The sequence below is a fragment of the Cervus canadensis genome, chromosome 25 (assembly GCF_019320065.1).
Source record: "Cervus canadensis isolate Bull #8, Minnesota chromosome 25, ASM1932006v1, whole genome shotgun sequence".
Lineage (NCBI taxonomy): Eukaryota > Metazoa > Chordata > Mammalia > Artiodactyla > Cervidae > Cervus > Cervus canadensis.
The window spans coordinates 1,068,917-1,095,767 of NC_057410.1; the positions used below are offsets into that span (position 1 = coordinate 1,068,917).

At 41.8% G+C, this 26,851-nt stretch overlaps 1 protein-coding gene across 7 annotated transcripts in view; it reads left to right on the forward strand.

The window, feature by feature from the left end:
- The first annotated feature begins 5,690 nt into the window (after window positions 1-5,690).
- Window positions 5,691-26,851, forward strand: part of RBMS2 (RNA binding motif single stranded interacting protein 2) — a 57,860-nt gene continuing 36,699 nt past the window's right edge. For 2 of the 7 annotated variants that reach the window (XM_043447229.1, XM_043447230.1), the window contains exon 1: window positions 6,893-7,087. In XM_043447229.1, coding sequence (XP_043303164.1) covers window positions 7,022-7,087 — 66 coding nt within the window. In that variant the 5' untranslated portion in view covers window positions 6,893-7,021. Of the gene's footprint in view, window positions 5,998-6,126; window positions 6,195-6,892; window positions 7,088-9,801; window positions 9,931-14,800; window positions 15,258-15,407; window positions 15,543-26,851 lie in introns of those variants that run through there. The other 5 variants (XM_043447228.1, XM_043447225.1, XM_043447226.1 and 2 more) reach the window with 5 other exon arrangements.

Sequence of the window (26,851 nt, forward strand, 5' to 3'; positions counted from 1 at the left end):
GGATGAATAAAGTTGGTGTCTGCTTCCTAAGAAGTCACCATGTAGGTACAAGAGTTGGGGCAGTAAGTAGAGTTAAAAGCCTACAAAATTGTGCATAAAATGCTATGGGAATACGAATTTATAGTGGGCCTTTTGGGTGGTGTCTTTTATGTAATGGTGGGGGTATAGTTTTATCTAGTACACAGATGAGAGACACAGGTAAATTCTAGCTTTCTGATCTCCTAATGACAAAAAAAACAAAAACAAAACACACACACACACAAAAACCCACAAAAGGAAAATCATATGCATTGTAAATGTAAAGGAAAAAGCTCCTACATGTCCTAATGTGCCATTCCGTCACTGTCAACACTATATTCAGTATTTTTAACATCTTTTCAGATGTAAATTTAGTGTTGAAGTTCGTTCCATTTGTTCATTAACCAAAGTTTTTTTTAAGTGGTGTGTGTGTTTTCACGTGTGTATCCGAAATGTGTGTGTTGAGATGGTTTCTCATTTATCCTGATTTAGGGTGCTTTTATTTTTTCAAATTAATTAATTTTTTATTTTTGGCTGTGCTGGGTCTTCACTGCTTCACGAGAGGCCTTTCTCTGGTTTCTGTGAGCAAGGTCACTCCAGTTGAGTGTGAGGGCTTCTCTTGAAGAGCATGGGCTGCAGGGCGAGCGGGCTCAGTAACTGCGGCTCTTGGGCACAGTCTCAGGAGTTGAGGTGCACTGGCTTCGTTGTCACGTGGCGTGTTGGGGCTTCCCGGACCAGGCATCGAACCTCTGTTCCCTACATTGGCAGGTGATTTCTTAACCACTGGACCCACCAGGAAAGTCCCAGCGTGTTTTTGCTGCTGCTTCTGTCTACAGGAGCCTGTCTCTGTAAGCCCTGCTTTTTCTCCTGTAGACTGCCAGAGGACAGGTGAGCAGCCAGCACGCAAACCTGGCATCTGTGCATGACCAAAGAGAGTGTTGGTTTTATAGCGTCTGGGCATTTTACATCCACGAAGTAGAAACTAGGGTTCCACTCTAGACAGAGTTTCCTTTCTCCTCTTTTCTTCTAGAAAGGGATGAAGGAGATCCTTTTCAAGAAGCAAGCTCTCATGGGGAGGTTGTCACTGCTGACAAATATTTTTAAATGTTAATCTAGCCAGATACTGTTAAATACTGGGGGTATAATAGGGTACACAAAACAGTCACAGTCCCTGTCCTCATCAAGTCTGTGATTCTGGCAAAACCTCCTAGTGACTAGTAACCTCTTAAATAATGTATATTGATGTTTTAGAAGCCACTTCTTATGTTCAAATCTTCTTGTGTTTCATCTGAGAGTTTCAGGTACAAATTATCCCTGAGAGGAAAGCAGAATTCAAACAAATTACCTTCTAAATATATAATGAATCAAACCTCAGGTAGAATCTTGAATATTTAATTAGCAGCACTTCCCAACAACTGTAGTTTTCTATAAATCTTCTTGTTTGCATTATAGGTTTATCCCTAGAAATATCCTCCATTGTGCAATTTAGGAACAGACTGAAATATTAGATATCTCTGCTACTTGAGATAAAGAGTTGATTTGAGGGAAACAGTTGAACTTTCACCTCTGGAATCTTAGGATTATTCCTTTATTAATTATGACCCCTAAATATATATTTATCAGAATTTTAAATTTTACAATCAAATCACACTGATACGGGAACAATGCTGAATTAAGACAGAAAGTCTGGATTCTGGTGTCAGATATTATTTGACTCCCAGGACCTTATGGAAGTGAGTTTACCTCTCTAGGTTTGTTTTTTTTTTTTTCTATCTGAAAATAAGACAGTTCAAAGGAAAGGAGGTATCCAGTTCACCAGCGTTCTGACTCGTTATCATCCTTACTGCCTTACACTTTTTGCAGTGTTGGATTTAATCACATGAAATTACCAGTATTTGACTATTTGAAAAGATTCTGTGTTTAACCTACATAACCAGCCATTTCATTTGGTTCAGTCTAATTGTTGAATTCAGTTGTGGGCTTTTATTGTGATTATCTGAGTTATTTATTTTAGGGAAAGCTGAAGCTAAGCAAAATTAATGTCTCAAGTGTGAAGGAAACATGCATTTGGAGACTATAATATTACCTATCAACGCAGTCCATTCTGGGTATCCATAGAATCCAGTCTAGTCTTTTCTTTCTATATTATGCTAATTTTCTGGTCCATGAATGCTAAATGATTTGATTGCTGTATTTCTTTAGTGTCTGGCAAAGGAAAAGTTACTTGAAAGTTTTGTTAGGGTTTTCTCTGTAATAAGTTTTGGCCAGAAGTATCTTATTATGGAAGACGAGGATATACTATAAGTACTGATATCCAGGGTATGAGTTAAATAATGCTTCAGAGTTGCCTGTCTTTTCCCTCTCTTTTCTATGAGTTATGTCAAGGAGTTGAAAGACCGAACTTTCTCAATTTTTAGTTTTAGACCAGTTTTGTCATTTTGTCTTTGCATCCTACATCTGAAGGGGACAGGGCTAAGTTTTTCCAGTTGTTTGATGCAGATCATTAAATATTCCTGCTTGAGTAAGCTGATGTGTTAAACTTTTTTTTCCCCCACTTCTTGAGGCATTATTCATCTCTTTATCATTAAATAAATTGAACTTTTGGGTCTTTTGTCGTTACTTAGACTTTTGGATGCAGAAGTTAATCAGTGAGAGGAACAATAACCCAGAGAGAATTTTTTTTAGTTCCCCAACCAGGGTAAAACCCAAGCCCCCTGCAGTGGAAGTGCAGACCATCAGAGAAGTCCCAAGACCTCTGACTGCTCTACGTGAGACACTTAAAGCTGTTGTTTTGTTACTGAGTTCATGCTTGTACTGCTTGTCACGGGACAGGCCAATAAATCGAGAGACAAGTTGTTGAGGCAGGGAATAGTGACTTTATTTGGAAAGCCAGCGGACTGAGAAGATGGTGGATTATTGTCCCAAAGAACTGTCTTACCCAAGTTAGAATTTAGGCTTCTTTTATACTAAAAGGGGAGAGGGGATGTGGTTGGTTGTTACAAACTTCTTGGGGTCAGAATCCTTTCTTCTTGCATCTGTCCTCGTAGGTCAGGTTATATTGTTTCTGTGTACCTCCAACATGACAAATGTTTTTCCGTTCTGTAGCCTTTTAAATCTCTATGTGACGGAAAAGTGTTATACCTTAAAAGTCAGAACCTTGAAAATGGGCTATTCTTTATATTTCAGGCTATAGGCAGCATTCTTAACTTGTAGCAAAAGCAATAGAATACAAAGGTTAACATAAACAGATCCAGTATGGCGTCAGATTTGTTCTTCCCTATTACAGGTTTTTCTGGAGAAATCACATACTAGTCTATATAGAATCTGAAGTGTAGATATCTCTTTCTGAGAGATGTTCCAAATAACTATTTTACTTTTTCCCCTCAGAAAAACTCTTGGATGCTGGGCCCAAAAGAACCAAGAATTTGAGAGGCATCGACTAAATCTAGAAAAATGTAACAGTCATAATTGGCAAAGCAGATGGGGGGAGTGGGTATCAAAGTAAACCCACTGGAAGAAACAGGATTCTTCCTCTTCGCATACACTTTCTGAATCTAACTACAGAACTCCATCACCGTCTCTCTCGCTTCCGTAAGATTCTATCACTTCCATTCTTCCTCTTCTCATGCACTTTCTGAATCTAACCACAGAACTCCATCACCTTCTCTGTCGCTTCCATAAGATTCTATCACTTCCTTTATTTATTTTAAAGATATTTATTTGTTTATTTAGCTGCACTGGGTGTTAGTTGCGGTGAGTGGGTTCTCGTTCCCTGGCCAGGGATCAAACCCGGGCCCCCTGCATTGGGAGCACAAAGTCTCAGCCCCTGGACCACCAGGGGAGTCCCTGCCTGCTTTAAAAATACACCTGCCGGGGACTTCCCTGGTAGTCCAGTGGCTGAGACTCTGCAGTCTCAGTGCAGGGGCCTGGGTTCCATCCCTGCCTGGGAACGAGAGCCCACACACTGTGAGCAAGTAAAGCTCTTGAGCCACAGGCAGCAAGTCCGTGGGCCCAACAACAAGTCCTGCGGGCGGCAACCACGACCCCACACAGCCTAACGAATGAAAACATATATATAATAGAATTTATTTAATTGGATCCTTCTTTATCTTCCTTCTGATACTGTCTACTTTTAGAATGGCAAAAAGGTGTTAAATTTTAGGGTATATGAAGATCTTCCTTTTTAAAAAAATCTACTTCAGTTTCTTAAAGTAGCAGGACTCTAGAGAAACGGGAGCTGGGATGTCTTGTCTAATGTGCTTTGATTCTGTATTATCTTGTTTCTTTTTTTCCCCCTAGAGATAAGAGATATTCCACCAATTTCAAGAGATTGGAGTTATGAAAAGAATTTTCAAATAATCAGATTGTTTGCTTCTGGAAGATAGAGAAAAGAAATTGGGATGGATGATTCCTGAAATTTCTTATTCAGTATTTCCACTTATATAGTTCAGCCTATCTAGTCCTAGTATGATCTTTTGAATGTAACTAAAATACTAGTTTTTGGAAATGTTCACATCAGATCATAAAATCTGGGTTATGTAATGCCCAGAGGGATACACACTGGGAGACAGAGTAATTAATCTAAACGGAGCTAACGTCTGCTAGCTTTTTACCAAGTGTTTACCAAATGTGCCACGTACCTTCCTAAGGGCGTTATATGCACTGCCTTATTTCACTTCATTACAGTTTTAGGAAGTAGAGGCTGTTTATTTACTGTATTTTACAGATGAGCTAAGTGAGGTTCAGACATGTGAGGTCATTCTCCAGTGTCACTCAGCTTGTGAATGAGAGGACTGAACCAGCACTTAGATTTGACCCTAAAGGCTAATGAAGGAGCTATTATCTCCGTTTTGGAAATGAGTGCGTCAGAGATGTTAAGTAACTTGGCCTAGAGATAAATAACAGTAACTAACAGTGGTGTCAGGATCTGAATGCATGTCTGCTTTTCTCTAAAACTTATGGTTTTAACTATCCTAAATTCTAAGATATCGTTGAGCCTTAAGGAACACAATAAGAGAACACAGCACAGTGAGAATATTAGGATTTTTAAGAAATCAGGTTGGGCGCTGTTACACACCTCATCATATTTATTCATCTCTGCTGGGTCTTGGTTGTCGCACACAGAATCTTTTTAGTTGCAGTATGAGAATTGTGCTCTAATTACTGTATAGAGTTGAAGTGAAGTGAGGTGTGGGTCGCTCAGTTGTGTCCGACTCCTTTCGACCCCCACTTCACTTCAACTGTATATAGTAATTAGTTCCCTGACCAGGGATTGAACCCAGGGCCCCTGCATTGGGAATGCAGCGTCTTAACCTTTCAAAGATAAACCCCATTATAAATCAGGTCTTAAAGACTAAGGTTTTGTGCCACATTGCTAGATTAAGGGAGAAGGACCTAAATGGCAGTGATAACTTGGCATATAGTGAATGAGAACCTCTGAGGGCAGGAAAGGGACTTAAAAAAATATGGTGTCCGTGGGAGATGCCTTTATTGATTTATTGACTGCATTTGGCTGCTGTGCTTCCAGTCTCAGTTGCAATTCCCACATGGAGGCTGTTCCCACCCTTCCTGTGTCCCTTGAGCTTAGCAGGCACTTCCTGTCCTATTGGAAATGAAAGTTAGAGATTGGGGGTGTGGTGTGTGTGTATTTACTCTGCAGAATGTTGGTACTGTTTGTCCTTTTATTATAGCAAAAAGGTGACAGGAGAACTAGAATAGAGACTGGGACTTCATCTAAGGGAGGGTTTGGTCTTAATGTTTGTTGTGGCAAAGCAGACAGGTTAATTCATTTCTTAGAATATGCACTATGACAGGGAGGGGGCCTTAAGAAGGGATTTGAAGGCTTTCATCCTATATCCCTGTTCCACTTGGACTAGATTGGTAAATTACTGGATAGCGTTCTTAAATTTTTGGTTTCCTACAAGTTTATTTTATTGTTAAGGCACCTTCTACAGCACATTCCTTTTGTACTATTTAGAGGTAAGTGTTGCAAGTGTGTTAAATTTTTTACTCTTAAGTTAATGTTCCTTTCCTTCTAAGATCTTTGTATTTTTCTTCTCTGTGAAGCATGTCTTTATTTAAAATAGTTATTTATTTATTTTTCTGCAGTTTAGAGACAGCTTGAAGCAAACATCCCAACTCTGTGAACTTCAGCTCGGGCATAAACTTCAGATTGGGTGAGTAATCGTTTCAGTTTCATGGACCTTGAAGCTCGGAATAGTGGGATGAAGATTCATATAAGGTAGCTAACAATTGTCAAAGAAATCACTAGGCAATTATGTCTCAGTAAAGCTGGGGAAAAGAATAAAGAAAGCAGTAAGCATCAAGTTTCATGACATAGTCCAGTTTGAAAAATCCTTTTTGAAGTCGCACCTGGGGGAATCTGAAAGGATTAAGAAGCATCAGCCCATTAGCGTGACCCAAGAGGAATAAAACTGTCCGAGGGTCTGAAACTAGTTATTTTCCATCCTCTGTTTTGCTTGTCTCTGACCTTAGATGAGCTGTTTGTTTGTTATTCTGTGTGTTAAGCTCGCTGTAAATATAAAGCGGGGGGGGGGGGGGGGGGGAGTAGTGAGCTTATTTTCTTCGCTTGTTCTACAAGGCAGTGTCCCTTTAAAATCAAGCTTGGAATCTTACAGCTGAGATCTAAGGAGAAAATGTCCTCTTTTTTTCCATGAGAATCTGAACTTGTACAAAATAAATAGGGAAGGGGATAGAGTTGAAAGAGGTAGACCTAAAAACTTCTTTTTGGTCTAACTGCTAAGCCTATGAAAAATTAAAAAATAACATCTTGGGCATTAGGACCCAGTGGAAGAGCCTCACTCAGACTGGGGTTAACTTCTATCAGTGACGTGAACAAGCAGCCCTGGCTCATTCTTCACTCCCCCCCTCCTCCCTTCTCCCTCTCCCTTCTCTTCCTCCCTCCCTCCCTCCTTCTCTCCCTTCTTTCCTCTCCCTTTCCCTCTCCCTCTCTCTCTCTTAGCTTCCTGACATTAAAGAGAAAATGCTGCTATCAGTGACGTCCAGGCCTGGGATTTCGACTTTTGGCTATAACAAGAACAACAAGAAGGTAGGGAAAAGTGCTGTTTTGGAATTCGGCTACTTCCTTTTCTGGGGACCGGGGGCGCCCTTGGCTTTAACACTCTCCTTAAGAGGGAGCAGGCTTCCTCTCCTCTCAGCTGCTCTCTTTTTCCACCTCTTTTTTTTGGTCATCTTTTCTTACCTGGTTCTGGAGTTCCAGGAATTCACAGTCCCTTACCTGAGGCCTGAGAGTGCAGTGGAATTAAAAACAAATCACGCTTTGCAAGTTCGGAGCTTTCTGAAGTTAGTTTGACTTCCTGCTGATGTATCCAGTTTTCACAGGGAAAATATGTCACCTCAAACCCTGGCCCCCAGCCTGCTCACTCCAAGGTTATTTCATTGTTTTGATTAACTGCCTTCTCCTCCAGCCCACCTTCCTTCCTACCATTCCATCAGCATTATCAGGTAGCTTGAAGACAGTCAGTGAAATCACAGCTTCATCTGAGCACTGAGCCTACTCTTGGAGCTTAGATGGAGACTCTACTCCACCCAGCCTGTAGGCTAGGAGTTTTTAAGATAAGACCTTGGGAGTTGAGGCAGAAAGTTCTGGTCTTCTTTGGGGTCTGCTGCTAAGCTGGGGCTTCCTGCTCTGCAGATAGCCAGGCTCAGCAGGGGTCTTTGAAGGCTTTTTGATTAACCCACAGCTGCCAGAGAGCTGTGCGATGCTTGGGCACAGGGGCAGTCTGGGGCGAGGTACACAGCTGTGCCCACAGTTGCCAAGGAGTATCCCTGGGCGGTTTCTTGGCATTTCTGACGAGGAGGAACTTTATGCCGTAGCAGAAAGACCCTTTACCTCTGTCTTGATTTTCTAGCTGTTCTTTGTAGAAAAAAGGTGCCGTGTATATTTTAGGATATTTTGCTCATCTGATGGATTGTTGGGGTGTGGGAAGGGATTCTTGATACTTTCTTAAACACCCAAGGAGACTGTTACAGGTGAACAAAGTATCTGATCAAGGCGGTGAGTCAACGTTTGGAACCGAAACACCTGGTGTTAGTTTATCTGGCATTCATTCTGTCATTGCTTCCCTGGGGGCTCAGACAGTAAAGGATCTGCCTGCGATGCAGGAGACGAGTCTGATCCTCGGATCGGGAAGATCCCCTGGAGAAGGGGATGGCGGTCCACTCCAGTATTCTTGCCTGGAGAATCCCATGGACAGGGGAGCCTGCTGGGCTGCAGCCCATTGGGTGGCAAAGCGTCGGACACGACTGAGTGGCTAACACACACATGCGCACGGGTACACACACACACACACACACACACACACGCTCTATTATGTCCTTAAGAAATAGGGGTTCATGTGTTATCAATTTTATACACACACACATAAATCAATAGGATTTTCACAGAGGGATAGCTCATCTGTCTTTATTCTCTTCAAATCTTGTGTAGTACTGTATAAAAGTTTTCCTTCCTAATTTTTTCCCTCCAGGTCTCTCAGATTACCCATTAAAATACAATAAAATGAATTCCAGAAATTGGTTTTTTCCTATTAGTACCCATGGATTTGATGCTATCTAAAATATTCTTGTTTCTTGGCTCTGTACTTCCTTTTCCCCTTGTTGTATAGGAAACATTTAACCAGCCTCTAAATCTAGGATATTGTAGGGCAGGGGTCCCTAACCTCTGGGATCTAATGTCTGATGTCCTGAGGTGGAGCTGATGTAAGAGTAATAGAAATAAAGTGCACAACGAATGTAATGCTCTTGAAGCATCCGAAAACCATCCCACTCCAATCTGTGGAAAAATTGTCTTCCACAAAACCAGGCCCTGGTGCCAAAAAGGTTGGGGATCACTGGTGTAGGGGCGAGGGTTATTATTGTGGACTGGGATTCAAATATCATCTCTCTTTCTGATAACTTGTAAGGTTTGAGAAACGCATTAAGAACCCTGGGATGGGGTAGATCTGTGATTGCTCAGGGTATTTATCTAATGTCCTTTGGGTTCTTACAGGTCAGAGTTATGACGGCATCACTTTGTGACTGTGACGCCTTGTGTGTATATATAGGTTTGTAGGTACTGGGCTTATTTAAATGAAGTGATTACTGTGTTACTGTTTGTCTTTTTGTTGGTATGTACAGCTCAATGTGTTCATTTTTTGAGAAGAATGTTTCGAGTGAATCTGATCGTGTAATTTGGCTGTTTTATACCAAAGGTTAGTTTTTAAAATAAGTTGTTAGTTTTTAGTAATAAACATAAGACATATTTATTTTTAAAATTTAAGCATCAAGAGGTATATAAAACAAAAAATCTTCCCTTCATGTCCTGAAGTTACTTACCTAAATCCCACCCGTTAAGGGAAATAATTAGTAGCAGTTTGCTTTGTCTATTGTCCCACATTTTTTTCAATGACAAGTTAGTTTTAATTTTGACATTGGCTTACTTGCCATTTCTATTAATAACTAAGTTTATCAGGTAGGACAAGTCTATGTAAAAAGTTTTGGAGATGTCTGGAACATTTAAAAAACTGAAATAAAATTCTAAATTTCTGAAAAGGTACACATTATAAATATCTGCTTTTCTTTTCCATCATTTTGTTGTACCAAAATCTGTAAGTAAACAGATTTGTAGAGATCCGTTTTCTTTAAGGAGTATTTTTATATCATAATTTACTGTAGTTGTCACTTTGGGTTAGTGGAATAAAAATAATTTCTTGAGTGAGCTCAGTTTGAAAAGATTTATTTGTACCGCCCTTTGGTAACTTCATTAATTTTTGTTTAATGTCTTTTAAAAGTGGAATTGTTTGGGGACTTTCCTGGCGGTGCAGTGGTGAGGACTCGGCGCTCTCACTGCCATGGCTGGGGCTCGGTCCCTGGTCAGGGGACTCAAATCCTGTAAGTCCTGCAGTTCGGCAAAAAAAAAAAAAAAGGATTGTTTTATTTTGAAACAAATTTGTATATTTTATCAGAGAAATTGTTTCCTGAGGAGCCAAGGACAATTACAGTTTTCTTATTCTTTCTTGGCTGTTGTAAGTATAGGTATACAATCAACAAATGTATAATGCCTGATAAAGGCATGCACATTCTTTCTCAGGATGTAGTGTTGAATATCCATTCTTTTTAATGGAATTAAATAATCACAAGGGCTTCCCTGGTGGCTCAGTGGTAAAGTGTCTGCCTGCCAGTTCAGGAGACACTGGTTCGATCCCTGGGTCAGGAAGATCCCCTGGAGATGGAAATGACAACCCACTCCAGTATCCTTACCTGGAGAATTCTAAATCACAGAAAGGAGAAAATGTGAATTTCAAAGAGAGATTCTGAAAAATGATGGTATTTAAAAAAAAAATCTATCTTAATTATTCTTAGTTCTTAAAGAAAAAAAAGACTAAAGGTGAAAAGATCAGAGTTCTAAGGTCTCAGCACTTCCTTCAGCTTCTGAAAGAGTTGCCTCGGTCTAGAGATTTGTGTGTAGGTGAGTCTGAAAGAGGAAGTGTTTGTGAGTAAAGGAATTTCAGACTTGTAAAGAGCCTAACCACGCCTTCCCTGACATCATCCTCCTGGTATGTGTTATTATAAGTTAACTCCTCTGAGCATCAACAACCATTCCCTTTGGAAAAAAAGAAAAGAGACGTTGTTTAACTTGGGATAATTTGCCTTCCCTGACCTATTTTGCATAAATTTCTATTTCTTCTTGATCTTAACATATTGAAGGCCATATTGGGGTGGGGAGTTGCAGGGAGTGGGGTGGGGTGGAGGAGCAGAGGCAGTGATGAGTAGAACTGGCTGGTAGGCATTGCCAGATTTTCACTCTTTGAGAAGTTTGAGTCGCCTGAAGTTTTTGGAAGAGTTTACTCAGGAGAGCAGACAGTGGGAAACGATGCTAGGGTGGTTTATACTTCTAACAGGGAGAGGGGATTTCAGTGTGTTTGCTGCATTTTCATGGAGTTTTCATCGAATCAAATTCAGTAGAACTTTCACTTTTTAGTTTTATTTTTTGGCCACACTGTGTGGCGTGTGGGATCCTAGTCTCCCCCACCAAGGATTGAACCTGTGCCCCTTGCAGTAGAAGCTCGGAGTCCTAACCACGGGACTGCCAGGGAATTCCCTGGCGGAACTTTTAAAGTCCAACATCTCATGACCACTGGCAGCTAATAGTTCCGTTATCAGTGATAAAGTGAACTCAGTTGCTTACAGTTTACTGGTGATGTCTCTCCATTGATTCCCCCTTTTTTAGCTCTACTATGCTAACTTAGGCTTCCCTTGTGGCTCAGAGGGTAACGCGTCTGCCTGCAATGCGAGAGACCGGGCTTCGATCCCTGGGCTGGGAAGATTCCCCTGGAGATGGAAATGGCAACCCACTCCAGTACTCTTGCCTGGAGAATCCCCATGCGCAGAGGAGCCTGGTGGGCTACAGTCCACGGGGTCGCAGAGTTGGACGTGACTGAGCCACTTCACTTCACACTGACTTAGGCCCTTATTACCATAGTAATAAACATCCCACAGGATCCCCTGTCTCTGGTTTCTTCACTCCCTACCCCTTGTCCCCAAGTAATTTTATACCCGCTACCATAATAATCTTCCAGCATTCCAACAGCATGGTGCTGAGCATTTCTTGTATAAAAACCTTTGATGGGTATATGTGTGTTAGTTGCTCAGTCATGTCTGACTCTCTGTGACCCCATGGGGTGTTGCCTGCCAGGCTCCTCCATCCATGTGATTTTCCCTGCAAGAATACTGGAGTGGGTTGCCATTTCCTTCTCCAGGGGATCTTCCTGACCCAGGGATCAAACCTGGGTCTCCTGCATTGCTGGATGGGTATATATTACCTGCTAAACCAAGTCCAAATCCTTAGGCCCGTGCCCACTGATTTCCTTCTCTTCCCCACCTCCCCTGCATGCTTTCACTACACCGACGCTGCTTGAACCAGTTGTGTTATCTGCCGTTCTCTGGCAATACTCTTTGGTGGTTGGTTTATATTTCTAATCTCTTAAGAAAATATGCTGTAAGACAGAAAAATACAGAAAAGAAACAAGACAGAAGAAAATACAAATCAGAATAAGAAGTCAGGGACTTTCCCTGTGGACCAGTGGTTAAGGTCGTCATCTCCAGTGCAGGGCACCAGCTTCAGCCCCTGGTGAGAGTGTGCAGTGTGGCCAGAAAAAGTCAGCTGGAATTAAAATGCAGATGTGCAAACCGTAGGTAATCCTGGAAGATGAAGACGGATGAATAATCATGATTTTATCGGTGGAGAGGTGGTTGGTGACTTTAACAAGCAATTTCAGATTGGGGAGTAAAAGCAGGGTTGGAGTGGGTTGAGTGAATGAAAGTAAGGAAGTATAGATGGTAAATACAGACTGATCTTTTAAGAATTTTGATTAAGATGAAAGTGCAGGAAAAATAATTTTAAAACAGGCAAAATGTCTGAATAGATATTTCATCAAAGAAGATCTACAAATAGCCATGAAAAGGTGTCCAGCATCATTAGCCAACAAGGAAGTCAAAACCACAGTGAGATACCACCTCACACCCACAAGGATGGTTGTAGTCAAAAACACAGATAATAGCGTGGTGTAATTGTACCCTTATAACCTGCTGATAGGAATGTAAAACGGTGCAGCTGCTTTGAAAAACATTTTGGCAGTTCCTTAAAAGGTTAAACATATTCCTAGGTATATGCCCAAGGGAAATTAAAACATGATGTCCACACGAAAAGCCTGTGCATCAGTGTTCATAACAGCACTATTCATTATAGCCGAAAAGTGGAAACAATCCATATATCCATCAACTGATGCATGGATAAGTAAAATACTGTGTTTACCCATACAATGGAATTTTGGATTTTATTCAGTGATTAAAAAGTAGTAAGAGTACTGGGACTTTGCTGGAAGTCCACTGGTTAGGACAGAGGGCATGGGTTTGATCTCTGCTTGGGGAACTAAGATCCTACCTGCCGTGTGATATGGCCAAAAAAAGGAAAAGTCATAGGGTACTGATACAGTCTACAAAATGGATGGACCTTGAAAAAATTATGTTAGTGAAAGAAGCCAGTCACGAAAGACTACATACATTTGGACCCTTGAACATCGCAGGGCTTGTAACACCAGCCCTGTGCAGCTGCAAATCCACATATACGCTATATTTGATCCTCCGTATCCGTGGCTCCTCCATATCCATAGTTCTGCATCCTTAGAGTAAACCAGTTGCAGAAAACCCACACGTAAGTGGACCCGTGCAGTTAAATCTGTGTTGTTCAAGGATCAGCTTGATTTGATTTGATGCTTCCATTTATATGAAGTGTCCAAAATAGGCAAATCCAGGGAGGTAGAAAGGAGATTAGCAGTTGCCTGGAGATGGAGTAGGAGAGTTTGGAGGGAAAGAAAAGTGACTGGTAATGGGTATTGGGAGAAGGCAATGGCAACCCACTCCATTACTCTTGCCTGGAAAATCCCATGGACGGAGGAGCCTGGTGGGCTGCAGTCCATGGGGTCGTGAAGAGTCGGACACGACTGAGCGACTTCACCTTCACTTTTCCCTTTCATGCACTGGAGAAGGAAATGGAAACCCACTCCAGTGTTCTTGCCTGGAGAATCCCAGGGACGGGAGCCTGGTGGGCTGCCGTCTACGGGGTCACACAGAGTCGGACACGACTGAAGCGACTTAGCAGCAGCAGTGGGTATTGGGTTTCATTTTGGGGTAATGAAAATGTTCTAAAATTGATTATAGTGATCCAAATACCATTGAAATTATGTTTTAAATGGGTTAATTACATGGTATGTAAATTACATCTCAATAAAGTTATTTTTATTTTTTAATATTTATTTATATTTTTTTATTTGGTTGTGCTGGGTCTTAGTTCTGACATGTGGGATCTAGTTCCCTGACTCGGGATCAAACCCGGGCCCCCTGCATTGGGAGCATGGAATCTTAGCCACTGGACCATTAGAGAAGCCCAAAGTTGTTACTTTAAAAAGATGGGGAGCAGAGAAATGAGATAAAGGCTGGAAGAGCGTGGTAGTGTGGGGAGAATTTTCTCAAAGATGGGAGATACAGAAGCCAAAAGGTAAAAAGGTTCATGATGAGTTACTTGACACTTTCCAGATGTGTGTGTGTGTTCACAATCCCTCACATTCTCTGATTCTCTTGTCTTTGTGCTTCATGTAGTATTCAGCCTCTGATACTTTTTTGTTGTTGTTCCTTCCTTTTGGAATGGCCTTACTGTTTATTTGTTCATTGACTCACATTCATTAAATAGCTCCAGAATGTGCTAGGACCTATGTAAATAGACTGTTATTCTAAGCGTTATATATACTAGCTGTCTCCAGTTTATTTCCTTCCATTACTTCTCTTTTACTATCTTTAATATGTTATTTAATAACACAAAAGATTACATGTAACTATAAAGCATATCATGTACAGATATGAAAGTTGGACTGTAAAGAAAGCTGAGCACCAAACTGATGCTTTTGAACTGTGGTGTTGGGGAAGATTCTTGAGAGTCTCTTGGACTGCAAGAAGATCCAACTAGTCCATCCTAAAGGAAATCATTCCTGAGTTTTCATTGGAAGGCCTGATGTTGAAGCTGAAACTCCAATACTTTGGCCACCTGATGTGAAGAACTGACTCGTTGGAAAAGACCCTGATGCTGGGAAAGATTGAAGGCGGGAGGAGAAGGGGATGCAGAGGATGAGATGGTTGGATGGCATCACTGATGCGATGGACATGAGTTTGAGCAAGCTCTGGGAGTTGGTGATGGACAGGGAAGCGTGGCGTGCTGTGGTCCATGGGGTCACAAAGAGTCAGACACGACTGAGCGGCTGGACTGAAACTGATGGAGCACAATGAGAGGAACGCCTGCGCGCTTCCGCGGAGACGTGGGTTTGACCCCTAGCCCAGGAAGATGCCATGTGCCGCAACCGCTCAGCCTGTGCGCTTGAGCCCAGGCGCTGCAGCGCCTTACGCCCACACACCCCGGAGCCGGCGCGCCACCGCGGGAGGGACCGCACGGTGAGCTCACGCGCTGCGGGTGCTAGAGAGCGGAGCCCGCTGCCGCAGCTGGAGAGGCCCTGGCCGCGCAGAGACCCGGCGCGGCCCAAAGTAAAGACAGCAGTTACAAAGAGGCACAGCTGCAAACCCGTCTGCCGGCTTAGGAGCCGGAAGCAGCGCCTGTAGGTTACATGACTCGGGAGTGTTTCCCCATCCCACCGCCTACCTCCCTTCTAAAGGTAACTACTCTTAAATTTTATAGCTATCATTCTATTGCTTTTTAAAAATGTAGTTTAAAACCATGTTTAATTCGCTTTTTCACATTGTTCTAAGTGCTTTACATACATAATTACATCCTCATGACAGTTTCATTATTATTTTCCCTGTTTCACAGATGAGAGCAAATGAACTGCAGAGAGCTGAATAATGGATGGCCCAGCCGGGGTTTGAACTCAGGTCGTTGGCTCCTGATCTGTGCTGTCAGCCACTGCTTCATTGTCTTATGGCAGCACAGCCTTCTGTTGGTTTGTCTCCGTTCAGTATTACATCTTCATGGTTCATTCATGTTGTATATTTTACTCATTTTTTCTTGTATAATATTTCATTTTGTGAATATACCGTAGTTTATCCATTCTTCCACCAGTGAGCGTTTGGGCTGTTCCAGGCATGTTCGCTTTTGCTGTTCCTAACATAGCTGCTCAGAATATTATCATATATGTGGCACAGTCGTGTAAAAATTTCTTTGGAGTTTGTACGTAGGAGTGGGGTTGTGGAGTATAGTTTGTGAATGTTGACCTTTAAGAGATGATGCTGGAGAATTCCCTGGTGGTCCAGTGGTTATGACTGCAGGGGGCATGGCTTGGCTCCTTAGTGGAGGAACTAAGAGCCTGCATGCCCCATCGTGTGGCCAAAAAAATTAAAATACATGTGTGTGTTCAATCGTGTCTGACTCTTTGAGACTCCATGGACTGTAGCCCGCCAGGCTCCTCTGTCTGTGGAATTTTCCAGGCAAGAACACTGGAGTGGGTTGCCATTTCCTACTCCAGGGGATCTTCCTGACCCAGGAATAGAACCCGAGTCTCTTCATCTTGTGCGTTGGCAGGCAGATTCTTTATCACTGTGCCTCCTTGGAAACCCCAGTTTAAAAAGAGGCAATGCTAAATTGCTTTCTAAGTCTACTACTGTTGTCTCCATTAGCAATATAAAATTTACTGTAGATTCACAGCCTCCCTACTTACTGGAAATGTCATACCCCTCTCATTCTCTCTTAAATGCAATCTAGACTTTTATTCCCAATGCTCCACCAAAACTGCTCTTACAAAGGTCTGCAATGACTTTTCATTTTCCTGAGTGGTCAGTTCATAACCCTCATCTTACTTAATCTGTTATCGACACTTGACACATTTGATCACACAATTGCGTGAAACACTTTCTTCGTTTGGTTTACAGACCACCATAGCCTCCTATTTCTCTAGTGTCTGGCCTTTTCTCTGCAGGCTTCTTTGCTGGTTCCTCCTAATTTTCCTGATCTTTGAACGTTGGGAGATCCCCAGGGCTCAGTCCTTGAATTTCTTTTCTATCTACACTTCTCCATTCATAATTGTATTGAGTCTCATAGCTTTAAATATTATCCATATCTAATGGAAAATCTGAAAAGGACTGTGTGCATACATAATATGTAACAGCCCCAGGCGGCTCAGTGGGTAATGGATCTGCCAGTTCTACAGGAAACGTGGGTTTGATTCCTGGGTCGGGAGGATCCCCTAGAGGAGGGCACGGCAGCCCACTCCAGTATTCTCGCCTGGAGAACCCCATGGACAGAGGGGCCTGGTGGGCTGTAGTCCATGGGATCACAAAGAGTTGGACAAGACTGAGGCGACTTAAACACACGCTCACACATGTATAACCGAATCCCCTTGCTGTGTACCTAACACTACCACAACACTGAAAATCATCTGTCCTTACGTTAAAAAAGAAAATCACCCACAGGGTGACAAATCTCAAATTAGATTTCAACCTGGACTGCCCTTCTGCAATCCAGATTCGTATTCTAACATCACATCTCCATTTAGATGTTTATCCGACATTTCAAATTTAACGTGTTTAAAGCCGAGCTCCTGCCTGCTTTCTTCCTCCTCACTCTGCTGCAGCCGTCCTCCTCACTGTCTTCTCCATCTAAGTAAATGTAAGTTTACTGTAAATTTCATTTCTCCAGATGTTGAAGCCAAACTTCTCGACTTACCCATGACTGTTCTTTCTCCTACAGCCCCATATCTAACAGCATAACATACGAGTACCTACTTGATTGGACTCTTAGTAATTAATGCCTGCTACATAGTAAATGATCATTAAAATTACCCATGGAAGATATGATTCCATTCTTTTTCTTCCTGTGTGCATATAAACAAGCTTATAGTTTCTTTCACCTTAAAGCAAAACAATGGAAAACCTGCTTGATCCCGTCTCCTGCCAGTTACTGCCCCATTTTTCTGATCCCTTTTACAATCCACCTTCTTGAAAAAGTAGTTCCGCTAGAATCTCTGCTTCATTACATTCCACTCTTTTTCTCAATATTTGCTCTCTTTATATTTTAATTGTAAAATATGTATAACAAGATTTGCCATCTTATCCATTTTTAAGTATACAGTGTAACAGTGTTAAGTACGATACGTTTACGTTGTGCAGCCAGTCTCTAGTAGAACTTCCATCTTGCAAAACTGAAACTACCCCATTAAACGACTCCCCATTCCCCCTCCCTCCAGACTACTGGCAGCCACTGTTCTACTTTCTGTCTTTTATGGGTTCTCTAAGTCATATACATGTAGTCACACAGTATTTGTCTTTTTGTGATTGACTTACATAACTTAGCATAATGTCCTCAAAGTTCATCCATGTTGTAACATATCAAGATTTCCTTGCTTTTTAAGGCTGAATAATATTAAATTGAATGTACATACCGCATTTTGTGTATCCATTCATCTGTGAGACATACTTGAGTTACTTCCTTCTTTTCGTTATTGTGAATAATGTTTCTGTGAACGTGGGTGTATAAGTATCTCTTCAGACTCTGCTTTCAGTTCTTTTGGGTATATTCCCAGAATTGGAATTGCTGGATCATATGGTAATTCTATTTTTAATTTTTTGAGGAATTACCATATTATTTTCCTTAGTGGCTGTACCATTTTATGTTCCTACCAGCAGTGCACAAGTTCTGATTTATCTGAATCCTTGCCAACACTTATTTTCCATTTCTTTGATAGTAGCCATCCTAATGGGTGTGAGAAAGTATTTCATTATAATTTTGATTTGTATTTGTTTAATGATTAGTGATGTTGGTCATCTTTTCACGTGCTTATTGATCACTTGTATATTTTCTTTGGAGAAATACTGAACTCCTTTTCCCATTTTTAAAGTGGGATTTTTTTGTTGTTATTGAGTTTTAGGGGTTCTTTATATATTTTGGATATTAATACCTTGTCAGGTATATGATTTGCAAATATTTCTTTTTCAGGAAGTGAAGTTTCATAAACAAGTTCTACAATGAAAAGAAAAAAGCATCTTGATACATAAAAGTTTTGTGAAAGTTTCAAAAAGATTTTAAAGGGTTTTGAAATTTAATTTTACTTACTTACTTTTGGCTGTGCTGGGTCTTAGTCGCTGCTCAGGCTTTTCTCTAGTTGTGAGCGGGGGCTGCTCTCTGGCTGCAGCGCACAGGCTTCTCGTTGCAGTGACTTCTCGTTGCGGAGTACGGACTCTAGACCTGCAGGCGTCGGCAGTTGTGCCTTCCCGGCTCTTTAGCGCAGGCTCAGTAGTTGTGGCTAACAGGCTTAGTTGCTCCTTGGCGTGTGGGGTCTTCCTGGCCGAGGGATCAAATCCGTGTCTCCTCCACTGGCAGGCAGATTCTTTACCACTGAGCCACCAGGGAAGTCCTAAAATTTTTAAATCAGAAAGTGTTTAAGACTGCGTGGGTGCTAAGTTGCATCAGTCATGTGTGACTCTGCGACCCTCTGGACCAGCTGTAGCCTGTCAGGCTCCTCCTCTAGGCGTGAATACTGGGGTGAGTTGCCAGGCCCTTCTCCAGGGGATATTTCCCATCCAGGGATTGAACCCACATCTCTCACATTTCCTTCACTGGGTTCTTTACCACCAGTGCCACCTGGGAAGCCCCATTTAAGACTAAATTCTTCCAAGTGTTCAAACAAAACGAAAAGCAACCTATTCAATCTCAGTAATAAAATGTGTCCTTGGGGCTTCCCTAGTGGTCCAGTGGTTAAGAATCCACTTTGCAATGCAAGGAACAGTGGTTGGATCCCTGGTCCAGGAAGATATCACGTGCTGTGGGGCAAACGAGCCCACCCGCCACAACTCCGGAAGCCCACGCGCTTGGAGCCCACGCTCTGAAACACGAGGGGCCACCGCGGTGAGCAGCCCACGCTCGGTGGCTAGAGCAAGCCTGCTGGCAGCAGCGAAGACCCCGCACGGCCAAAGATAAATGAGTGTGAAAAAAGACTTGGTCTTGGTGTGTGATCCTTTTAACGTGCTGTGAATTTGTTCTGGTGTTTATTAAGAATTTTTGCATCTATACTCGTCATGGATGTTGGCCTGTTTTCTTGTAGTGTATGCATCTGGCTTTGGTATCAGGGTAATGTTGGTCTCATGAACTGAGTTTGGGAGTGTTCCCTTCTTTTGAGTTTTTTGGAAGAGTTTGAGAATTGGTGTTAATTCTTTGAATGTTGGGTGGAATCACTTGTGAAGTCATCTAGTCCTGGAGATTGACAGTCTCCTTACTAGTCTGTTTGGGTTTTCTGTATTTTTCATTACTAAAACTTGGTAGATCATACATTTCTAGGAATTTATTCATTGCTTCTAGGTTGTCCAATTTGATGGTATATGATTGTTCATAGCAGTGTCTTATGATCCTCTGTTTTTGTGATATCTCCTCTTTTGTTTTTAATTATATTTCTTTGAGTCTTTTTTTCCTTTATAAGTCTAGCTAAAGGCTTGCCAATTTTATCTTTTTTAAAAAACTAACGCTTAGTTTCCCATTGTCTTTCCATTCCTGATTTTATTTATTTTTGCTCTGATATTTGTTATCTCCCTCTTTCTTCTGACTTTGGGCTTAATATGTCCTTCTTTTTCTTGAGGTAGTTTGACATTTTTTTTTCTTCTTATCATGTGTGTTAACTTCCCTCTGTGCTCTATTTTTGCTGCATCCCATGAGTTTTTGTATGTTGTGTTTCTATTTTTGTTTCAAGATTTTTTTTTTACTTTATCTCTGACCCATTGGTTGTTCAGGGGTGTGTTTAATTTCCACACATTCGTGAATTTTCCAGTTTTCCTGCTGTTATTTGTTTCTAGTTTATACCGTATTGGTCAGAAAAGATACTTGGTATAGTTACGATATTTTTAAATTTACTGAGACTTTTTGTGACCTCATATGCTCTATCCTGGAGAATGTTCCAAAAGATGTGCTCTATTATTTTTAGATGGAAGACTGTTAGGTTAGGTTATTTGATCTAAAGTATAGTTCAAGTCTATTGTTTCTATATTGATTTTCTGTCTGGGTGATCTGTTCATTATTGAAAGTGGGATATTTAAATCCTCTGCTATTATTGTACTATCTGTTGCTCCCCTCAGATCTGTTAACATTTGCTTAATATTTTAGGTGCTCTGGTGTTGAGGTCCTCTTAATATTTTCAGTTTAGTCCAGTGCTCAGTCGTGTCTGACTCTTTGCGACTCCATAGACTGTAACACGCCAGACTTCCCTGTCCATCACCAGTTCCCAGAGTTTGCTCAAACTAATGTCCATCGAGTCAGTGATGCCATGCAACCATCTCATCCTCTGTCCTTCCCTTCTTCTCCTGTCTTCAGTCTTTCCCAACATCAGGATCTTTTCCAGTGAGTTGGTTCTTTGCATCAGGTGGCCAAAGTATTGGAGTTTCAGCTTCAGCATGAACCCTTCTGTGCTGTGAATCCTCCTGATGAACTGACCCTCTTATAATCATACAATGACTTTGTCTCCTGTTACAGTTTTTGACTTTTCCCCTGATGTAAGTGTAGTTACCCTTGCTTTATTTTGGTTCCGTTCGTATGGGATGTCTTCCCAGCCCTTCATTTTGTTCATTTTGTTCTTATGTGTGTCCCTGTAGCAGAGTCTTTGTCGGCAGCATAAACATCAGGCTTGTTTTTTAACCCATTCAGCCACTCTTCACTCTTGCCTTTTGACTAGAGAATTTAATCTATTTACATTTAAAGTGATTATAACTCAGTAAGGACTTATGGCAACCCACTCCAGTATACTCACCTGGGAAATCCCATGGATAGAGCAGCCTGGTGGGCTACAGTCCATGAGGCTGCAAACAGTTGGCCACGACTGAGCGGCTCACACACACCAAGGACTCACTGTTGCCATCTTGTTGATTGTTTTCTGGCTATCCCGTAGTTCCTTCCTTCCTCTCGTCTCTTACTGTCTTATTTTGAAATTGATGATTTCTGATATGGTGTACTTTGATTCCCTTCTCTTTGTCTCATGTGTATCTATTATAGGTTTTTGTCTTGTTACCGTCAGGCTCACCTGAAACATGTTACAGGTGTGACAGTCTATTTTTAAGCTGATGACAACCCCACTTTGATTGCGTACAAAACCTGCCCTTTCACCTCCCCCCCATTTTGTGTTTTTCATGTCACAGTTTGCATCCTTTTATATTGTGTATCCGTTAAAAAATTATTGTAGCTATAGGTATTGTAATACTTTTGTCCTTTAACTTTCATACTAGAGTTTAGTGGTTAATATTATGATACTAGAGTATTCTGAATCTATGTTAACCTTTATCAATGTGTTGTGTATTTTCAGGTTATTAGTTAATATCCTTTCTTTGCAGATTGAAGAATTCTTTTCAGCATTTCTTGTTAAGGCAGGTTAAGTGGTGGTGAACTCTCAACTTTTGTTAGGGAAAGTCTTTATTTCACCTTCACCTCTGAATGACAACTTTGTTGCGTAAAGTATTTCTTGTTTTGCATTTTTTTTTCTTTCAGCATTTTGAATATATCGTCCCACTCACTCTTGGCCTGCAATATCTCTGATGAGAAATCAACTCGTAGCCTTATGGAGACTCTCCTGTATGAGAGACATTTTTTTTTCTGACTTAAAAAAAGAAGTTTTTTGTTCCTGTATTTATTCTTCTGACTGCAGTGGGCCGTCGTTGCTGCGCGTGGAGGTTGGTTCCTCCGGCTGTGGCGCGAGGCCTTTCATTGCAGTGGCTTCTCGTTGCAGAGCGTGGGCTCTAGGCCCTGCAGGTCTCAGCGGTTACGGCGGTGGGCCCAGTTGCCCTGTGGCATGTGGGATGGTTTTGCTGTAATACATCTTGGAGAAGGTCATTTTGGATTGACGTTTTGAAGTGAGCTCTTAGCTTAATGAACCTGGATGTCCACATCTCTCCCCACATTTGAGAAGTTCTCAGCCATTATTTTTTGAATCAGCTTTCTACCCCTTTCTCCCTCTCTTCTTCCGTGACTCATGGTATGTGGACTCTGTTAATGAGCCCTGTAAGTCCCGTAGGCCTTCTTCATTCCTCTTCGTTCTGGCTTTGTTTTGTTTCCTTCTGGCTGGATAATTTCAAATGATCTCTCTTCAGGCTCACTGATTCTTTCTTCTGCTTGGTCTGGTCCGTAGTACTTTTAAGTGGTTTGTTGGTTGTCTTTTATCTTGCATAACCTCTTATCTTGCTAGAGTTGACCATTCCCCATTTCTTGGCTGTCTTTTGTTGCTTCTGGTAACACCACCTTCTTGGGTCTTGCCCTTTCCTCCTCCTCTTCTGACCTTCTTGTCAATTACCCTACTCAGCTTCTGAGTATGTTTAGTTCTTTAGGCTTTCTTGCCCTCTCTCTAAATATACCTTCTTTCTAAATTTCACTTATTACTATGCTAATATGTTTACTGATAACTACTAGATCAGACTTCTCTGTGTATCCAGCTTCTTAATTGGTATTTTTTCCTAGAAGTCTCAGAAGTTACTAAAATTAATGTATTCAAAATGTAATGATTGCTTTGTAGTCCTCAAGTTGGCTCTGCCCCCCATCTCTGCAGTAGTAGTGAATGATACCCATCCATCCAGTTACTCAAGCTAGACACTATACTTTCCCACATCTACTTTATTATGTAAGTAAAACCTTAGATTCTACCTGTAAACTAAGTCTCAAAGGTTTGCATTTCTGTTCGTCTTTATAGCCGTCTCTCCAATCATAGGCTGTATTGTCTCTGGTTTGGACTATCACAGTGACCTCCTAATTGAGCTTGCCACTTCAACTCCTGTCTTAACTCTTGTTTATTCTTCCCGTAGTAGCCAGAGTAGTATTTTGAAAACCTCCATCAGATCTTATAACTTCTCTCTTACATAAAATTATTCACTGTCTACAGGGTTGAATGAAAGCCAAACCCTTAAGACAGCCTGAGAGTTTGTACCTGTACCTTTGTCCTTCTCTACCCAAGTGTCACTGGCCTTCTGTTTCTTTGGGATTCAGTTGCAAATCTCACTTTTGCGCATTTCTCTTTCTGGAATGATCTTTTATTTCATTCTCTGAATGACTGGTTTCTGCTTATCCTTAAAGTCTCACTTAAATGTCACCTTTCCAGCTATAATAACTAAAAGTAGGTCACAGCCTTCTGGTCTTTTTTTTCTTCCCTAGCCCATTTATCACACTCGGTAATTATACAGTTACTTTGTGATTATTTGATTAATGGCTGTATCTCTGCTAAATGCTGAATTCCCTTAGGACCAAGACCATCTTACATCTTTGTCTCTAGATCATCTTTAAGTCAGCGTTTTGTTCTTGGTACCTGACATAGTGCCTGGTATTCTAACATGGGCATTAAGTATTCATTGAACGCATGAATGTGAGCTCCTTTCATATTTCAAGCACTATAAGAGCTTCTGTTGTTCAGTCTCTCAGTTGTGGCTCTTTGCGACCCCATGGACTGCAGCACGCCAGGCTTCCCTGTCCTTCAGCATCTCCCAAAGCTTGCTCAAACTCATGGTGATGCCATCCAACCATCTCGTTCTCTGCCGTCCCCTTCTCCTCCTGCCTTCAATCTTTCCCAGCATCAGGGTCTTTTCTAATGAGTCGGCTCGTTGCATCAGGTGGCCAAAGTATTGGAGTGTCAGCTTCACCATCAGTCCTTCTAATGAATATTCTGGGTCGATTTCCTATAGGATTGACTGGTTTGATCTCCTTGCAGTCCAAGGGACTCTTAAGAGTCTTTTCCAACACCACAGTTCGAAAGCATCAATTTTTTGGCACTCAGCCTTATTTATAGTCCAACTCTCATATCCATACATGACTACTGGGAAAATCATAGCTTTGACTAAATGGACCTTTGTTGGCAAAGGGATGTCTCTGCTTTTTAATACACTGTCTGGGTTTGTCACAGCTTTTCTTCCAAGGAGCAAGCACCTTTTTATTTCATGGCTGCAGTCCCCGTCTGCAGTGATTTTGGAGCCCAAGAAAATGAAGTCTGTCACTGTTTCCATTTTTTCTCCATCTATTGTAGATGCCATGAAGTGATGGGACCAGATGCCATGATCTTAGTTTTTTGAATGTTGAGTTTTAAGCCAGCTTTTTCCACTGTCCTGTTTCACTTTCATCAAGAGGCTCTTTAGTTCCCTGTTTGCTTTCTGCCATTAGAATGATGTCATCTGAGGTGTCACTTCATATCAATATCTGAGATTATTTATATTTATCCCTGTAATCTTGATTCCAGCTTGGCTTTATCCAGCCTGGCATTTCGCATGATGTACTCTGCATGTAACTTGAATAAGCAGGGTGACAATATACAGCCTTGACGTACTCTCTTCCCAGTTTTGAACCAATCTGTTGTGGAGTTCTAAGTATTGTCTCTTGACCTGCATACAGTTTTCTCAGGAGGCAGATAAGGTGGTCTGATATTCCCTTCTCTTTAAGAATTTTCCACAGTTTGTTGTGATCCACATAGTCAAAGGCTTTAGCATAGTCAATGAAGCAGAAGTAGATGTTTTTCTGGAATTCCCTTGCTTTCTTTAAGATCCAGCAGATGTTGGCAATTTGATCTCTGGTTCCTCTGCCTTTTCTGCGTCCAGCTTGCACATCTGGAAGTTCTTGGTTCACGTACCGTTGAAACCTAGCTTGAAGGATTTTGAGCATGACCTGGCTAGCATGTGAAATGAGTGCAATTGTGCAGTAGTTTGAACATTCTTTGGCATTGCCCACTTTATATGTATGTATTTTGATCCTCACACTAATCATATTACACAGTTGCTGTTACTGTCTGCATTCTGCAGGTAAAGTTAAGCAACTTACAAAGTCACACAGCTCACACATGGCAATAGTAGAATTAAGCCTCAGTCTTTTAATTTTTGAGCCTGTGTTTCAACTACTTTCTGCTAGATAATGGGCTCTATAAACAAATACACTTTTTGAAAAAACATTTAGTGAACATTGAGTCATTCCCTACTCAATTGCTAATTGAATAATGAAATAATTGAGTGCTTATATCAAAACTGAATCTTATTTTTTTCTTATTTGTAACATAAAGATCTTACATTACAAATGAAAATTATTTTCTTTGTTGTCCCAAATTTAGTTAATACTAAACCATTATTTTACATTTACAGAATTTGTAGACTGGTATGGCTAGGCGTGCTAACATTTTACCCTGGCCTCCACTTCAGCCATCAAATACTTGCCTAACCCTTAAAGACTGGTGGGGTTTGGGGGTTTCGGTTTGAAGCATCCCCCTTCTCCACTCCAGTTGAGAAATAAGAAAAACGTTTGACAAATGGAAATAAAACCAACAGCTTTATTACTGATAAAGCCGACATTCACCACGGTGCGTCCTCTCTGTGGGCCACTGGATTTTCTAACACTGCCAGAATTAGGCAGACTTTTTCATCTAGGTGCAGGCCGTGATCAAAACCAAACCAAACAGAAAGCTATGGTCTTCCCCTGTGAGGCAGCCCCTGTGAAGGCTCACCAGCGTGTCAGGTAGCGAAGCTGAGTGGTGCTCCCGGCAGGCAGCTGTGCCCCCGAGTGGAGCTGCCTGCCCCCAGGGACGGCGTGCTGGCGTCTGCCTCTCCTTAGGGAAGGGGGCAGTGCGGTGGGCACTAGGGGACCCCCAGTGAGGGTGCTGGTCAGATTCCTCAGTCCAGTTCCATTTTCACGCACCAGGCCAGTGCTCAAGTCTAGGAGATTTTTAAACACTCTGTCTCTGTTGGGCCCTCGTTGTTGCGCACAGGCTTTCTCGAGTTGTGAGGAGCAGAAGCTGCGTTGTTGTTGTGTGCAGGCTTCTCGTTACGGTCGCGTCTCTTGGTGCAAAGCACGGTCTTTAGGTTCAAAGGCTTAGCGAAATATGAGTTCCCCAACCAGGGATCGAACCGTGTCCCCAGCATTGCAAGGCAGATTCTGAATCACTGGGCCACCAGGGAAATCCCTAATCTGGTAGATTTTTTGATGATGTTTTAAAAATTTTATTTATTTTGAATTGAAGTTGTGTCGGTTTCTGCCGAACATCAGCATGAGTCAGCCACAGGTGCACACGTGTCCCCTTTCCTGACTCTCCCTCCCTCCTCGCTCCCCACACCGCCCCTCTCGGTGGTTACAGAGTTCCCCGAGTCACACAGCAAACTCTCCTGGCTGGCTGTTTTACCTGCGGTGATGTCTGTCTCCACGGTGCTCTCTCCGCTCTCCCTCCTCCTCCCCGCTCACGTCCGTGAGTCTGTTCTGCGTGTCTCCACTGCTCCCCTGCAAACAATGTCATCGGCACCGTCTTTCTAGATCCCACGTGTGTGTGTTAGTGCGTGA